Source organism: Oncorhynchus clarkii, chromosome 20 (genome assembly GCF_045791955.1).
Source record: "Oncorhynchus clarkii lewisi isolate Uvic-CL-2024 chromosome 20, UVic_Ocla_1.0, whole genome shotgun sequence".
NCBI lineage: Eukaryota > Metazoa > Chordata > Actinopteri > Salmoniformes > Salmonidae > Oncorhynchus > Oncorhynchus clarkii.
This window is the reverse complement of record NC_092166.1, coordinates 77541946-77560375: the sequence shown is the minus strand read 5'-3', so window position 1 is coordinate 77560375 and position 18430 is coordinate 77541946. Positions and strand designations below refer to the sequence as shown.

The 18430-nt window shown below is 43.2% G+C and overlaps 1 protein-coding gene across 3 annotated transcripts; it reads right to left on the bottom strand.

The window, feature by feature from the left end:
- Positions 1 to 2098: 2098 nt before the first annotated feature.
- On the bottom strand, positions 2099 to 13957 carry LOC139376938 (membrane-spanning 4-domains subfamily A member 8-like). 3 transcript variants are annotated; one of them, XM_071119955.1, is made up of 7 exons: positions 13721 to 13957; positions 10067 to 10261; positions 9580 to 9690; positions 9328 to 9384; positions 6582 to 6761; positions 6251 to 6364; positions 2099 to 4369 (listed from the first exon to the last, which is right to left on the bottom strand). In XM_071119955.1, the coding sequence occupies exons 2-7, from the start codon at positions 10187 to 10189 to the stop codon at positions 4331 to 4333; spliced, it is 624 nt and encodes a 207-aa protein (XP_070976056.1). In that variant the 5' UTR covers positions 10190 to 10261; positions 13721 to 13957; the 3' UTR covers positions 2099 to 4330. The 3 variants fall into 3 exon arrangements, with proteins under 3 accessions (XP_070976056.1, XP_070976055.1, XP_070976057.1); XM_071119954.1 differs by lacking the exon at positions 13721 to 13957 and adding an exon at positions 13060 to 13198; XM_071119956.1 differs by lacking the exon at positions 13721 to 13957 and adding an exon at positions 10849 to 11117.
- Positions 13958 to 18430: the final 4473 nt, after the last annotated feature.

Here is an 18430-nt window from a genome sequence, read left to right as displayed (position 1 = left end):
TTGCAGGTAACTATACCTCACAGTGATCAAATTCAGACCCCGAGAGTCAATAGGGCGCAGACCTCCCTCCTTCTTCTTCACAAAAACTAAACTCGAGGAGGCGGGTGAAGTGGAGGACCGAATGTACCCCTGACGCAGGGATTCGGAGACATATGTTCCCTTAGCCTCCGTCTCCGCCTGTGAGAGGGGATACATGTGACTCCTGGGAAGTGCAGCGCCTACCAGGAGATTTATCGCACAATCGCCCCGGCGAGGAGGTGGTAATTGAGTCGCCTTCTTTTCAGAGAATGCGAGAGCCAAATCGGCATATTCAGGGGGAATGCGCAAGGTGGAGACCTGGTCTGGACTCTCCACGGTAGTGGTACCAACGGAAACCCCTAAACCCCCGTGAGAGTCCTCTGTGGCCAAGAACAGTGTGGTTATGGGAAACACCACGGGAAATGCAGGAGAGTCAATAATAAAGAGACTAATTCTCTCCCTATGTCACCATGCCCAAAGGAGCGGTGACCTCCCTAATCAACCCTGACCCTAATGGCCGACTATCTAAGGCGTGAACGGGGAAGGGCACATCCACGGGAACAATGGGGATCCCTAAACTATGGGCAAATGATCTATCAATGAAATTCCCAGCTGCGCCTGAATCGACGAGCGCCTTATGCTGGGAATGCGGGGAAAACTCAGGAAAAGTAACAAACAATAACATGTGTGCAACAGAGGGCTCTGGGTGAGAATGGTACCTTCTCACCTGGGGTGACGCCAGAGTGCCCTGCCTGCTGCCTCGAACCCTAGAGGAACCAACACGGCACCGACCAGCAGAGGTGGCACCGACCAGCAGTGTGACCTCTACGGCCACAGATGGTACACATGATAGCCCCTCCTCCGGTCTCCCTGTGCGCAGCACCTCCCAGCTCCATAGGCACCAGAGCGGCGATGCTGGGAAATGGAATCGACAGAGCCCTCTCTGGACGTCTGCGGATGACCAGCAGGTTATCCATTCGAATGCACATGTCCACAAGCTGGTCAAAGGTAAGAGTGGTATCCCTGCAGGCCAACTCCCGACGGACATCCTCGCGCAGGTTGCAATGGTAGTGGTCGATGAGGGCCCTGTCGCTCCATCCCGCTCCGGCGGCCAAGGTCCGAAATTCCAGTGCGATGTCCTGGGCGCTCCTCGTCCCCTGCCTCAGGTGGAACAGCCGCTCTACCCTCGGGCGGGTGATCGAAGACTGGGTGAATTCCGTGAAGTCATCCAACGCCGCATCTCCTTCTCCCCACATGGCGTTGGCCCACTCCAGAGCTCTCCCCGAGGCACGAGATGAGGGCGGGCACCCTGTCCCTTCCCGAAGGAGCTGGATAAACGGTGCCCAGTTAGAGATCCAGCTGTAGTAGGAAGCCTTGGCATCGTGCCGCCGTCCCATCATACTCTCCAGGAAGAGTGAGACGCATCCCACTGGAACCGGGCACAGGAGGGACGGGTAGTGAGGACCCCTGTTGTGTTGGAGGAGGTACTGGAGGACCTCCCTGTCTCTCCCAGCAATCCATCGTCTGACAGACGTGGTCCATGGCGGTGCCGAGATGGTGAATCAACGCCGTGTGCTCCTGGACGCGCTCCTCGACTCCGTTACCATAGGTACCTGCTTCTGCTGACTCCATAATGGGTGTGGTATTCTGTCAGGTATGCGTAAATGGCTGTAAGGGAGTCAGGTGCAGGAGAGCAGATATTGGGTAGCCAACGAAGCCTTTTATTTAGGTGAACCAAAAGCACACGGCAAAGTGAACAGGAAATAACAATACGGGTTAACATAACCCAGCGCAACAGTCATGGAACAGAATAAACAATACCACACAAAGACATGGGGTAAACAGAGGGTTAAATACACAACACATAATGAGGGAAATGAGAACCAGGTGTGTGGGAAAACAAGACAAGACAAATGGAAAATGAAAAATGGATCGGAGATGGCTAGAAGACCGGAGACGTCGACCTCCGAGCACTGCCTGAACAAAGAGAGGCATCGATTTCATGTCAATGCTAATATGGCTAAACATCATTAGCTTGCTAACCAACAACTGTACCAATGATTTGAGAGACAGCAAGTTCTCATTGTGCAAATGTATTTATGTTTTCAATAAACATTGGAGAGTAAAATATAGCTTACATGTTGTCAACAATCTAAGTCAACCCCGTCTGTTTTGCCCCATAGCTGCTCATGCGTCTGTGTTTTTGCTAAACAAATAACCCCTCTATAATGATCATGTTCATTTTCTATTGCACTACATGGATGTTGTTTAATTTTGAAAGTGAAGTATATTTTGAAAATACAAAGATGTGTTTTTGAATATTTTCTTATACTGTTACATAGGCCCTAATTGAGCAATTTACAGTACCAGTCAAAAGTTTGGAAACACCAACTCATTCCAGTTTTTTTACATATTAAAAAAACACTATTTTCTTCATTGTAGAATAATTGTGGAGACATCAAAACTATGGAATAACACATATGGAATCATGTAGTAACCAAAACAGACAGTGTTTGCCTTGATGACAGCTTTGCACACTCTTGGCATTCTCTCAACCAGCTTCATGAGGTAGTCACCTGGAATGCATTTCAATTAGCAGGTGTGCCTTGTTAAAAGTTCATTTGTGGAATTTCTTTCCTTCTTAATGCATATGAGCCAATCAGTTGTGTTATGACAAGGTAGGGGTGGTATACAGAAGATAGCCCTATTTGGTAAATGTCTATATTATGGCAAGAACAGCTCAAAAGCAAAGAGAAACGACAGTCCATCATTACTTTAAGACATGAAGGTCAGTCAATATGGAAAATGTCAAGAACTTTGAAAGTTTATTCAAGTGCAGTCGCAAAAACCATCAAGCTCTATGATGAAACTGGCTGTCATGAGGACCACCACAGGAAAGGAAGACCCAGAGTTACCCCTGCGGCAGAGGATACGTTCATTAGAGTTACCAGCCTCAGAAATTGCAGCCCAAATAAATGCTTCACAGAGTTCAAGTAACAGACACATCTCAACATCAACTGTTCAGAAGAGACTGTGTGAATCGGGCCTTCATGGTTTAATTGCTGCAAAGAAACCACTACTAAAGGACACCAATAACAAGAAGATACTTGATTGGGCCAAGAAACACGAGCAATGGACATTAGAGAGGTGGAAATCTGTCCTTTGGTCTGATGAGTCCAAATTTAAGATTTTTGGTTCCAACCGCCGTGTCTTTGTGAGACGTGGTGTAGGTGAACGGATGATCTCCATATGTGTGGTTCCCACCATGAAGCATGGAGGAGGAGGTGTGATGATGTCGGGATGCTTTGCTGGTGACACTGTCAGTGATTTATTTAGAATTCAAGGCACACTTAACCAGCATGGCCACCACAGCATTCTGCAGCGATACACCATCTCATCTGGTTTGCACTTAGTGGGACCATCATCTGTTTTCAATAGGATTGTGTACACCTTTATTTAACTAGTCAAGTTAAGAACAAATTCTTATTTACAATGATGACCTACCCCGTCCAAACCCTAACCCGGACGACGGTGGACCAATTGTGTGCCGCCCTATGGGACTCCCAGTCACAACCAGTTGTGATACAGCCTGGAATCGAACCAGGGTCTGTAGTGATGCCTCTAGCACTGAGATGCAGTGCCTTAGAATACTGCACCACTTGGGAGCCCAGCACACCTCCAGGCTGTGTAAGGGCTATTTGACCAAGAAGGAGAATGATTGAGTGCTGCATCAGATGACCTGGCCTCTACAACCACCCAACTTCAACCCAATTGAGATGGTTTTGGATGAGTTGGACCACAGAGTGAAGGAAAAGCAGACAACAAGTGCTCAGCATATGTGGGAACGCCTTCAAGACTGTTGGAAAAGCATTCCAGGTGAAGCTGGTTGAGAGAATGCCAAAAGTGTGCAAAGCTGTCATGAAGTCAAAGGGTGGCTACTTTGAAGAATCTAAAATCTAAAATATTTTGATTTCTTTAACACTGTTTTTGGTTACTAACTAATTCCATATGTGTTATGTCATAGTTTTGATGTTTTCACTATTATTCTGCAATGTAGAAAGTAGAAAAAATAAAGAAAACCCGTTGAATGAGTAGGTGTTCTAAACTTTTGACTGGTGGTGTATGTTATATTTATTACAAAGTACAAGTGTATAGAAATACGAGTGTATACAAAGACAATTCCATATATGTGGATTTAAAGAAATGTTCTACATATTTGTGAATACATTTATTTCATATCAATGGGCAAGTCCAAATTTTCTATCTATTCATCACGGCAGAGACAGTCAGCAAAAAGCCTTGTTTTCTTTATTCAGTCTGGTGATGGTAGATCTTGCATTACCACAACTGCCTGTAAAGAAGAAAGAACAGAGTTTATCTTAGGCATTCCTGCATGAGATAGACACACAAAAAAGCATTATATACACTGTACCGTATATAAACATACACTGTAATAACATTAGTTGCAGATAAGATTATGTCTGGTTCTGTAGGGCACTTATAAACCAAAATGTATTTGATTAATTGTACTGGCCTACTGACCACAGTCTACAAGCCTCAGGTCACAATACATATACATTGCCTTGCGAAAGTATTCGGCCCCCTTGAACTTTGCAACCTTTTGCCACATTTCAGGCTTCAAACATAAAGATATAAAACTGTATTTTTTTGTGAAGAATCAACAACAAGTGGGACACAATCATGAAGTGGAACGACATTTATTGGATATTTCAAACTTATTTAACAAATCAAAAACTGAAAAATTGGGCGTGCAAAATTATTCAGCCCCCTTAAGTTAATACTTTGTAGCGCCACCTTTTGCTGCGATTACAGCTGTATGTCGCTTGGGGTATGTCTCTATCAGTTTTGCACATTGAGAGACTGACATTTTTTCCCATTCCTCCTTGCAAAACAGCTCGAGCTCAGTGAGGTTGGATGGAGAGCATTTGTGAACAGCAGTTTTCAGTTCTTTCCACAGATTCTCGATTGGATTCAGGTCTGGACTTTGACTTGGCCATTCTAACACCTGGATATGTTTATTTTTGAACCATTCCATTGTAGATTTTGCTTTATGTTTTGGATCATTGTCTTGTTGGAAGACAAATCTCTGTCCCAGTCTCAGGTCTTTTGCAGACTCCATCAGGTTTTCTTCCAGAATGGTCCTGTATTTGGCTCCATCCATCTTCCCATCAATTTTAACCATCTTCCCTGTCCCTGCTGAAGAAAAGCAGGCCCAAACCATGATGCTGCCACCACCATGTTTGACAGTGGGGATGGTGTGTTCAGCTGTGTTGCTTTTATGCCAAACATAACGTTTTGCATTGTTCCCAAAAAGTTCAATTTTGGTTTAATCTGACCAGAGCACCTTCTTCCACATGTTTGGTGTGTCTCCCAGGTGGCCTGTGGCAAACTTTAAACAACACTTTTTATGGATATCTTTAAGAAATGGCTTTCTTCTTGCCACTCTTCCATAAAGGCCAGATTTGTGCAATATACGACTGATTGTTGTCCTATGGACAGAGTCTCCCACCTCAGCTGTAGATCTCTGCAGTTCATCCAGAGTGATCACGGGCCTCTTGGCTGCATCTCTGATCAGTCTTCTCCTTGTATGAGCTGAAAGTTTAGAGGGACGGCCAGGTCTTGGTAGATTTGCAGTGGTCTGATACTCCTTCCATTTCAATATTATCGCTTGCACAGTGCTCCTTGGGATGTTTAAAGCTTGGGAAATCTTTTTGTATCCAAATCCGGCTTTAAACTTCTTCACAACAGTATCTCGGACCTGCCTGGTGTGTTCCTTGTTCTTCATGATGCTCTCTGCGCTTTTAACGGACCTCTGAGACTATCCCAGTGCAGGTGCATTTATACGGAGACTTGATTACACACAGGTGGATTGTATTTATCATCATTAGTCATTTAGGTCAACATTGGATCATTCAGAGATCCTCACTGAACTTCTGGAGAGAGTTTGCTGCACTGAAAGTAAAGGGGCTGAATAATTTTGCACGCCCAATTTTTCAGTTTTTGATTTGTTAAAAAAGTTTGAAATATCCAATAAATGTCGTTCCACTTCATGATTGTGTCCCACTTGTTGTTGATTCTTCACAAAAAAATACAGTTTTATATCTTTATGTTTGAAGCCTGAAATGTGGCAAAAGGTCTCAAAGTTCAAGGGGGCCGAATACTTTCGCAAGGCACTGTAGCTACGTTTTTAAAGTCTGTCACAGTACTTTACCTGTGTCTTGCTGGAATGCAGGGCAACCCTGGCAAATGATGTCATCACAATTAGGACCACCATACCTACTAAGCTCTGGTACATAAATACAGCCTCAAGGCTGATCAACTGGTGCTGTGATGATGAGAGAGAGCAGAGAATGAAAGGTATCTTCATTTAGACAGAATGAGAAAGGTTACAGATGTTTTAAAGATGTGTTATAAGATGTTTATCCTTTCTTAATTACATTTTAAAAGAGATTGTGATGAAGCAAATTCCTAAGCTCTAATAATAATTGATCCAGATAACAGTGATCCGGAATCACAACAATAACAACAGCAACAAAACATACCATATGTTGTTTACGCCAGGGGACTACAACTCTGCCAGATTCTGTGGCGTTGTAGTCATAGTGGTAATGATCATAGTAGTCATATGATTGCCGAATGTGCACGATGCCTTTAAGGAATTCAAAGAAAGCCACTGTGACCCCCAACATAGAGATGATACTAAGGGCCAGGCTTGCTGTCACCTACAGGGTGAGAACAAATAAAGTGGTGAAAGAACTACAACCACTTTGTGACAAAGCCTCTTTTCAAGGCACTTTAACATGAGGTTAACAGAACTGAGGTTAAAGGCACTTTAACACGAGGTTAACAGAACTGAGGTTAAAGGCACTTTAACACGAGGTTAACAGAACTGAGGTTAAAGGCACTTTAACACGAGGTTAACAGAACTGAGGTTAAAGGCACTTTAACACGAGGTTAACAGAACTGAGGTTAAAGGCACTTTAACACGAGGTTAACAGAACTGAGGTTAAAGGCACTTTAACATGAGGTTAACAGAACTGAGGTTAAAGGCACTTTAACATGAGGTTAACAGAACTGAGGTTAAAGGCACTTTAACATGAGGTTAACAGAACTGAGGTTAAAGGCACTTTAACATGAGGTTAACAGAACTGAGGTTAAAGGCACTTTAACATGAGGTTAACAGAACTGAGGTTAAAGGCACTTTAACATGAGGTTAACAGAACTGAGGTTAAAGGCACTTTAACATGAGGTTAACAGAACTGAGGTTAAAGGCACTTTAACATGAGGTTAACAGAACTGAGGTTAAAGGCACTTTAACATGAGGTTAACAGAACTGAGGTTAAAGGCACTTTAACATGAGGTTAACAGAACTGAGGTTAAAGGCACTTTAACATGAGGTTAACAGAACTGAGGTTAAAGGCACTTTAACATGAGGTTAACAGAACTGAGGTTAAAGGCACTTTAACATGAGGTTAACAGAACTGAGGTTAAAGGCACTTTAACATGAGGTTAACAGAACTGAGGTTAAAGGCACTTTAACATGAGGTTAACAGAACTGAGGTTAAAGGCACTTTAACATGAGGTTAACAGAACTGAGGGTAAAGGCACTTTAACATGAGGTTAACAGAACTGAGGTTAAAGGCACTTTAACATGAGGTTAACAGAACATTTAATAGGCATTTATTTGCTTGACACTTCCAGACTGATGTACAGAGTGGCAATCACATTGTGGTGAACTGTTGTCAGGTCTGGGAACAGTCCTAAAGAATGACCATCTTGAAAATGGACACTATTTACCTTTTGCACAGTGGGTTTTACTATGACTAATAAGAAAAACAGAATGGGATGAGGAACTGTGGTTTGACATTAATTTACGTTTTTCTTTGGTAGAAGTTACTAAATTCAAAAGGCACTCGCACATCTGAGCAATCTTTTTTGCAGGTGCATGGTAACAGTTGAACAAGATGAAGGAAAAAGGAAACCGCACACTGCTCATGTTCAAATTCACAACATAACATACATAGGCGTTTAGGAAATAATGTCTGGAGGGTGATTTGAACAGGAATTATGCCCCTATTTAAGATTACTCTGATGTTTTTCGTACGATGTACCCAATGATTAATGAAAACTTGCTCGGTAGACCTAGCCCCACCCACATCCGTTCCACACATCGAATGGGGTTGGAGGCGAAGGAAAAACAAATAAGTGCTACCAAATATAACAATATGTATTTTATAAATATTCAAGTAAAGTGTGTAAATAAGACGTATTAAACACGTCTGTAAAACCACAATGAGGATGTGCTATGCTACAGACGTGATTAATACGGCTTATTTACACACTTTATTTGAATATTTATGACATGCATATTGTTATATTTGGTAGCACTTATTTGTTTTTCCTTCGCCTCCAACCTCTTTCCATGTGTGGAACGGATGTGGGCGGGGCTAGGTCTACATAAAGGTGCTAATTTAAAAAAAAACTCACAAAAGCTCTGACGAAGGCCGTGAGGCCGATACGTAAAGCTTATTAAAGATCAGTGATACTATCAAGAGCAGTGTGCGGTTTCCTTTTTCCTTAATCTGATAAAAGTTACTAAAAAGAGATCTCTCTGTGGAATGCACACATGAACGCTCACTATACACTTGAGTATACAAACATTACAAACACCTGCTCTTTCCATGACATAGGTGACCAGGTGAATCCAGGTGAAAGCGATTATCCGTTATTGATGTGACCTGTTAATTCCACTTCAATCAGTGTAGATGAAAGGGAGGAGAGAGGTTCAAGAAAGATTTTTAATCCTTGAGAAAATTGAGACATGGATTGTGTATACGTGCCATTCAGAGGGTGAATGGGTAAGGCAAATTATTTAAGTGCCTTTGAACGGGGTATGGTTGTAGGTATCGAACAAACCAGTTTGAGTGTGTCAAGAACTGCAAAGCTGCTCGTTTTTTTACGCTCAACCGTTTCCCGTGTGTATCAAGAATGGTCTACCAACCAAAGGACATCCAGCCAACTTGACACAACTGTTGGAAGCATTGGATTCAACATGGGCCAGCATCCCTGTGGAACGCTTTCAACACCTTGTAGAGTCCATGCTCTGGTGAAATGAGGCTGTTCTGAGGGCAAAAGGGACTGCAACTCAATATTAGGAGGGTGTTCCTAATGTTTTCTACACTATATTTTTTATATAATGAAAATCGTTTGCCATAGTTATGAACATTAATGTGCCATGACTAATCGTTTATAATGCCTTTGCGCAGAATTCCAATTCATGGGACTCACCAGTTGTTTTGAAGGATTCTTCTCTGTGAGCACATATAACAACCCAGAGATGATGAACTGTCACAAAGCAGAGGGAGGGGGTTTATAAGTTCAACAACATGCCCAAACTGTCATGGGAGAAGGTCTGAAAGATATCATTGAATGGAAGATTAAGAAATAAGGGTTTTTAGGACTGAAAGGCATGATGTCATGTTAAGACATTTGGATTGTCAGTATCATAGATTTATATAGACACACACAAGAAGGGCGTACCAGGATTCCTAGCCAAAAAGGGGTGAAAGTCTCAGCAGAGGACATCAGTGTATCCAGCCTCATTGGAATCCCCAAGATGAAGAGTGATGATCCCATGAACATCATTACAATCTAACCAACCAGGGACATAGAATAAAGAACAGCATTACAGTCGAACCAACCAGGGACATAGAATAAAGAACAGCATTGCAGTCTAACCAACCAGGGACATAGAACAAAGACACCGAAATAATCATATGTTTACACAAAAATGAAGAGGTATCTGGTAAAATAATGTTTTGATTATGATTACTGTTGTGACATGTTACCTATAACCATGCTATTACCACTTTATTTTGTGCTGTAATGTAAAGTGCTAACACTAAATTAATGAATGATAAATACAAACATTTTACACAAAATAAAATGTTCACAGCGTTTGTCCGCAGTGACTCCTTGGAGTATTTGGCAACAATGAATACATCAGTTTTCTGTTCTCCAGTCTCACCCCAGTACTCTTTGGCTCGCCTCTGATGAAGCGGTGCAGTGGTTTACTTCCTCCCACCATAGTGGTATGTGGCCCTCCTTCTCCCCCTGCTGGACTGATGTCGGTCGCCATGTTCATCGACATTTATTTATTTTATGTCACCTTTATTTAACCAGGTAGGCAGGTTGAGAACAAGTTCTCATTTGCAACTGCGACCTGGCCAAGATAAAGCAAAGCAGTGTGACACAGACAACAACACAGAGTTACACATGGATTAAACAATAAACAAGCCATTAACACAATAAACAAATCAATGACACAGTAGAAAAAATAAAGTCTATATACAGTGTGTGCAAAAGGCATGAGGAGGTAGGCAATAAATAGGCCATGGGAGCGAATAGTTACAATTTAGCAGATTAACACTGGAGTGATAAATGAGCAGATGATGATGTGCAAGTAGAGATACTGGTGTGCAAAAGAGCAGAAAAGTAAATAAAATAAAAACAGTATGGGGATGAGGTAGATAGATTGGGTGGGCTATTTACAGATGGACTATGTACAGCTGCAGCGATCGGTTAGCTGCTCAGATAGTTGATGTTTAAAGTTGGTGATGGAAATAAAAGTCTCCAACTTCAGCGATTTTTGCAATTCGTTCCAGTCACTGGCAGCAGAGAATTGGAAGGAAAGGCGGCCAAATGAGGTGTTGGCTTTGGGGATGATCAGTGAGATATACCTGCTGGAACGTGTGCTACGGGTGGGTGTTGTTATCGTGAAAAGTGAACTGAGACAAGGCGGAGCTTTACCTAGCATAGACCTATAGATGACCTGGAGCCAGTGGGTCTGGCGATGAATATGTAGCGAGGGCCAGCCGACTAGAGCATACAGGTCGCAGTGGTGGGTGGTATAAGGTGATTTGGTAACAAAACGGATGGCACTGTGATAGACTGCATCCAGTTTGCTGAGTAGAGTGTTGGAAGCTATTTTGTAGATGACATCGCCGAAGTCGAGGATCGGTAGGATAGTCAGTTTTACTAGGGTAAGTTTAGCGGCGTGAGTGAAGGAGTCTTTGCTGCGAAATAGAAAGACGATTCTAGATTTGATTTTGGATTGGAGATGTTTAATGTGAGTCTGGAAGGAGAGTTTACAGTCTAGCCAGACACCTAGGTATTTATAGTTGTCCACATATTCTAGGTCGGAACCGTCCAGGGTGGTGATGTTAGTCGGGTGGGTGCGGACAGTGAATGGTTGAAAAGCATGCATTTACTAGCGTTTAAGAGCAGTTGGAGGCCACGGAAGGAGTGTTGTATGGCATTGAAGCTCGTTTGGAGGTTAGTTAGCACAGTGTCCAAGGAAGGGCCAGAAGTATACAGAATGGTGTCGTCTGCGTAGAGGTGGATCAGGGAATCGTCCGCAGCAAGAGCGACATCATTGTATATACAGAGAAAAGAGTCGGCCCGAGAATTGAACCCTGTGGTACCCCCATAGAGACTGCCAGAGGTCCGGACAACATGCCCTCTGGTGAACCAGGCGAGGCAGTCATTAGAAAAACCAAGGCTATTGAGTCTGCCGATAAGAATACGGTGATTGACAGAGTCGAAAGCCTTGGCCAGGTCGATGAAGACGGCTGCACAGTACTGTCTTTTATCGATGGCGGTTATGATATCGTTTAGTACCTTGAGCGTGGCTGGGGTGCACCAGAAGGTACGGTGGGATTCAAAATGGTCAGTGATCTGTTTATTAACTTAGCTTTTGACGACTTTAGATAGGCAGGGTAGGATGGATATAGGTCTGTAACAGTTTGGGTCTAGGGTGAAACCCCCTTTGAAGAGGGGGATGACCGCGGCACCTTTCCAATATTTAGGGATCTCGGCCGGGGTTGGAGTAGCCAGGAGGAAGGCATGGCCAGCCGTTGAGAAATGCTTATTGAAATGTTCGATTATCATGGATTTATCAGTGGTGACCGTGTTACCTAGCCTCAGTGTAGTGGGCAGCTGGGAGGAGGTGCTTTTGTTCTCCATGGACTTTACAATGTCCCAAAACTTTTTGGAGTTAGGATGCGAATTTCTGCTTGAAAAAGCTAGCCTTTGCTTTCCTGACTGACTGCATGTATTGGTTCCTGACTTCCCTGAACAGTTGCATATCGTGGGGACTATTTGATGTTATTGCAGTCCGCCATGATCATCTGTTGAAGGATAGTGAACAAACTATAGGCATAACAACATTGATAATACCATGACAGAGAACCAGGAGAGGGCCTTAAAATACAGCAGATCAGCTGTGATGAAAATAAATTTACATAAACCTGTTTGGTTTTAATTACTCTATAAACTATGTGAGAACAGTGTTAGAACAGTTGCAAAGCAAACCTAAAGCAACCAGAATTTAAAATGTTTTTGTAAAGGCCCAGGCCCCAAATATAGGGAGTGTAATCTGGGTGAAAGTTCAAAATGACATGATATTCATAACACAAAAATAATTTAGCAGCAAATGAACCATCTGAAAACAACGCCAGAACTCATCTTGCCTACATGTGACAACCATCATAAGTCATAAACTGATACGCGGATTGTAAGGTGTAGCCAGCCAGATGCTATATGCCTCATCAAAACAAGATAGCCTAAGCTTTTAGTGTTCTGAAAACACATTTAATAAGGTTGAGATTGAATACTAGGTCTGAACCTATAACTCAAAACGAACTAATGTCAGATAATATCATGTATTATATTCGTCTGAAGGGAACTGCAATATTCATCAAACAGTTCAACATCAACAAAAAACCATCACTGAAATTGCACAGAGAACCATAGAACCTATGATATAGATAATATGATCACTTTCAAATGGAATTTGAAATGGATTACTGTCTGTGACATATGCAAACATTCTAATCTAAGCTTTGTTAATAAGAGAGCCTAACCTGTTTGTTACAAATTCACAAATAATTGAACTGTAGCATATTTAACAGATAGATACTGTACATGTATAGCATAGAAAGTAGTGAAATAGTTACAGACCTGGCTTGCCTGAACTGCGTAGATGAACTAATATTACACAACTGGAGGGAGATATTTACATGAGGGAGACGGGTGGGTGTGGGGATGGTTGGGCGGGCGGGAGTATGATAGGGCCACAGAAACGTGCTTAGAATGGAATCTGTCATTTAAACATTTAAAGAAAATGAACACTTTTGAGCGAGGTAGAAAGAAAAGACAGAGCAGATTAGGACGTTGCCATCGTGCACTACAGGTTCATTTTGTTTATTCATGTTGAATGTCAGTCAGTTGAATTACGAAAAAGGACATCGCTGGTTTTGTTCTGCGACCCCCAGCTACTTTCCGACATGAGAGAAGAGAGAGCATGGAGAAGAGTACTGGGGGATGGGACATGCATTAGGGGCTTAACAGAAAGCAGAGGGAGTGGGAGGAAGAGAGAAAAAAAGTTTTACACAATGTCTACTTTCATTTGGCTGTGGGTGAGACTGCTAAAGTGTTTCGTAAGGAAGAGGGAGGAGAATGAGATGAGCTGGATCATAAAGGAATGGTTTGAAGCAATATCTGGGTGTAACATCCTACACATTCAGGATTCAGAAAATATTCCATGCAGAGATGCTTTCTGAGCTAGTGAATAAGGGAAGAAATTGAGACATAAAAGGATCCAGATAAAATTGTAGCTTACCAAACTATTGAGTTGATCAGTTGACTAAATCAAGAGGTAATCGTTCTGAACTTTCCAACAGACATTAACTTTGAGGTTTTCCTGATCACTGAACCCAACTTATATGTTTCTGGCCGTCGAAAACAAGCCTTTTTAGCAATGTATAACATTCCTCAAATGTTATGAGACCATTCCCCCCCGCCCACTTCCAGCCCCCCCCCCATCTTCCCCAACACAGCTGTGGAGGAAATCATTCTCTTCGCCCAACCTAGCCCAAACTCTCTCCCTCCCTCGCTCTCTTTCTCTCTCCACACGCATGCACATGAATGCACGCAGTAAGAGCTGACTCAAATGTTTGTTTACTCTGTGCCTGTGTAGGTTTATTGATTATGGAATAAACAGAAATATCAGGTAACCATGCAACCGCCAACCAACATATCCAATTAAATTATATTAATTAGCCAATCTATGGCATTTAAAACAGTTGAGTATATGAGTTATGGCCAATAGGGCAAATGATGACCAATATTGCCTACAAACCTAAGGATAGGCTTGGACTAGTAAACCTTTTGTAACGTTATTTCTTCACACTGAACAGGAACATAATACACTTGACCTTTTATTTGGGGTTATTCACATGGTGATTCGCATGCAGTGTCACCTTGGGGTTCGGAGGTCTCGGTGGTTATGTAATAGTGTGTCATTTCAAAGTTCAAGTTGAATAGATGGCTGTGATTGACTGTAATAGTATAATTTAGACCTGGTGTATCAGCCGTGGGGCATGACAGACATAATAATGCCCTTTCTAATTCTGCTGAGTGGACAAGAGGGACATTTAGGCTTCTATGCCAAAGTGACGAAAGATCTGTGATACTGTATAAAGGTCATGAAGTGCGTCACTGTATACTGAGCAAACATTTTGTCAAGGGAGGATATTTTTCTCCCTGCTTCATTTTCACTTCCTTATGAATCCAAAGTCCTACCTACTGTACATTCGGAGGAAAAAAATTGAACAATTGATTAATGATTAGATTGATTAGACACATGAACAAGGAAATAAACTCTCTGAACACTGTCTTAAACCGTTGGAGTTACTAAGGTCCTCATCCATTTGAGATTTATGGATCTTATTTTTTGTAGACATACTGTACAAAAGAAGGGTCTTTGAATACTGAGTCTTTGAAAGAATTCATCATTTGTAATCTAAAAGCATTTTCAAAATGGTCCTCAAAGCAAAATCACATCCCAAGGTCTTAAGTTTGAGTGTGGTGGGTATTTATCTATGAGGTTCTTCATCATACTTCATCATACCTTGCATTGAAAACCTGTTAATTTATGTTCTGTAATGATAGAATCAGAATATCAAGTATATCTGAAAGCATTGTTGCTATGTAACTCATCTTGGTGACGAAATTGCCCCACTGAAGACGTACATTTTTGAGGTGGTTAAGTTTGTACATACAGTATGTAAATGATGTGAACTGTCATAAAAGTAAGCAAAAAGATACCTCAAAATGTTAACTTTCTAGTTTCATTCATTTCCGTGTTCCGTGAGAGACAATAAAGATGTTAAAGTGATACGTTGTAAGAGGTGCGTGACTGGCTGCAGGGAAGTCAGGCGCAGGAGAGCAGAACTGGGTAATAACCGGAGCAGTTTAATAAGCAAAACCAACAGCACCCAGAACAACAAAATATGGGTACAAAATAACCTGTCGCGAACCAGTCAGAAGTGCACAAACACTTTACAACAAACAATTCCACACACAGACCTGGGGGGAACAAAGGGTTATATACACGACAAGTAATGAGGGAATGTAAACCAGATGTGTGGGAAAACAAGACAAAACAAATGGAAAAAGGTGGATTGGCAATGGCTAGAAGACCGGTGACGTCGACCGACGAACGCTGCCCGAACAAGTGGAAGTCGTGACAGTAACCCCCCCTTGAAGGGTCCAACACGTCCTCCACCGGAACCCAGCATCTCTTCTCCGGACCATACCCCTCCCACTCCACAAGGTTCTGAAGGCCCCTCACCCGACGCCTCGAATCCAGTATGGAGCAAACGGCATAAGCCAGGGCCCCCTCGATGTCCAGAGGTGGCGGAGGAACCTCCCGCACCTCTGACTCCTGGAGCAGACAAACCACCACCGGCCTGAAGAGAGACACATGGAGCGAGGGGTTAATACGGTAATCGGGGGAAAGCTGTAATCTGTAACACACCTTGTTCAGTCTCCTCAGGACTTTAAACGGCCCCACAAACTGCGGACCCAGCTTCCGGCAGGGCAGGCGGAGGGGCAGGTTTCGGGTCAAGAGCCAGACCTGGTCCCCCGATGCGAACAACGGGGCCTCACTGCGGTGATGGTCTGTGCTGGCTTTCTGGTGCAGCACGGCACGCTGAAGGTGAGCATAGGCGGTGTCCCATGTCTCCTCCGCTCACCGGAACCAGTCATCCACCGCAGGAGCCTCAGTCTGACTCTGATGCCAAGGAGCAAAAACCGGCTGATACCCCAGTATGCACTGGAAGGGAGAGAGGTTAGTGGAGGAGTGGCGGAGCGAGTTCTGGGCCATCTCTGCCCAGGGCACGAACACCGCCCACTCCCCCGGGCCGGTCCTGGCAATAAGACCTCAGAAACCTACCCACATCCTGGTTAACTCTCTCCACCTGCCCGTTACTCTCGGAGTGAAAACCTGAGGTAAGGCTGATCGAGACCCCCAGATGTTCCATGAACGCCCTCCAGACCCTCGAAGTGAACTGGGGACCCCGATCCGACACTATATCCTCAGGCACCCCGTAGTGCCGGAAGACTTGTGAAAACAAGGCCTCCACAGTCTGTAGGGCCGTAGGGAGACCGGGCAGAGGGAGGAGATGGCAGGACTTGGAAAAATGGTCCACAATGACCAGGATCGTGGTGTTACCCTGTGAGGGAGGAAGATCGGTAAGGAAATCGACCGACAGGTGCGACCAAGGCCGTTGTGGAACGGGTAAGCGGTGTAGCTTACCTCTGGGCAGGTGCCTAGGAGCCTTGCACTGGGAGCACACCGAGCAGCAGGAAACATAAACCCTCACGTCCTTAGCCAAAGTGGGCCACCAGTACTTCCCGCTCAGACAGCGCACCGTCCGACCAATGCCTGGATGACCAGAGGAGGGTGACGTGTGGGCCCAATAGATCAGCCGGTCACGGACAGCAGACGGAACGTACAGATGCCCAGCGCGACACTGGACGGGAGCGGGCTCTGCACGCAACGCCTGCTCAATGTCCGCGTCCAGCTCCCACACTACCGGCGCCACCAGGTAGGAGGCCGGGAGTATGGGTGCGTGTCTGGATGCACGGATGTCAAGCGCAGGAGAGCAGAACTGGGTAATAACCGGAGCAGTTTAGTAAGCAAAACCAATGGCACCCAGAACAACAAAATATGGGAACAAAATAACCAGTCACGAACCAGTCAGAAGTGCATAAACACTTTACAACAAACAATTCCACACACAGACATGGGGGGAACAGATACACGACAAGTAATGAGGGAATGTAAACCAGGTGTGTGGGAAAACAAGACAAAACAAATGGAAAAAGGTGGATTGGCAATGGCTAGAAGACCGGTGACGTCGACCGCCGAACGCCACCCGAACAAGGAGAGGAACCGACTTCGGCGGAAGTCATGACATACATATTGTGGATGATCCTTGTACCTCTTTATGGGTGAACAGACAGTAAAAGAGGGAGGGCCTGAGGCATCTTAAATTGTGTTAGCTGATTAAAGTAAACCTTTATGGCTCATGGCATCAATATGTGTCTTAAAATAAAGAAAAAAAAATATTTTGATAGAATAGCCGTCAAATAATAGTGAGAGACCAGGAAAAGTGGTATATATGGTCACAATGGGAACAAAGTCGACAGATAAGAGACACATTTTAATACCATGTGTAGACATACTGTATTTCTCTGAATGTGTACAAGATCAGGACAAAGATGCATGTTAGCACCAAGTATAAACAAGGCTATATATTTCTAAAATAACTTCAATTGTTTTTGTGAAATAAAAAAGATATTCACTTCCTTATGAAACAAAAGTCCTACCTACATTCTTGGTGGATAAAAATGGAACAATCGACACATGAACAAGGAAATAAACTCTCTGAATTCTGTCTTAAGTCATTGGATTTACTAAGCTCCTCATCCAGTGGAGATTTGTGTGTCTTATTTTTTTAGATATACTGTGGTACAAATGGAGGATCTTTGTATACTGAGGGAGTCTTTGAACAAATTCATCATTTGTAATCTATAAGCATTTTCAAAATGGTCCTCAAAGCAAAATCACATCTCAAGGTGTTAAGTTTGAGTGTGGTGGGTATTTATCTATGAGGTTCTTCATCATACTTCATCATACCTTGCATTGAAAACCTGTTAATTTATGTTCTGTAATGATAGAACCAGAATATCAAGTATATTTTGAAAGCATTGTTGCTATGTAACTCATCTTGGTGACGAAATTGCCCCACTGAAAACATGTAAATGTTTAGGTGGTTAAGTTTGTACAGTATGTAAATTATGTAAATTGTCATAAAGGTAAGCAAAAAGATACCTCAAAATGTTCATTAATTTCCGTGAGAGACAATAAAGATGTTAAAGTGTTACGTATTATGGATGATCCTTGTACCTCTTTATGGGTGAAAGGACAATAAAAGAGGGAGGGCCCGAGGCATATCAAATAGTGGTAGCTGATTAAAGTGAA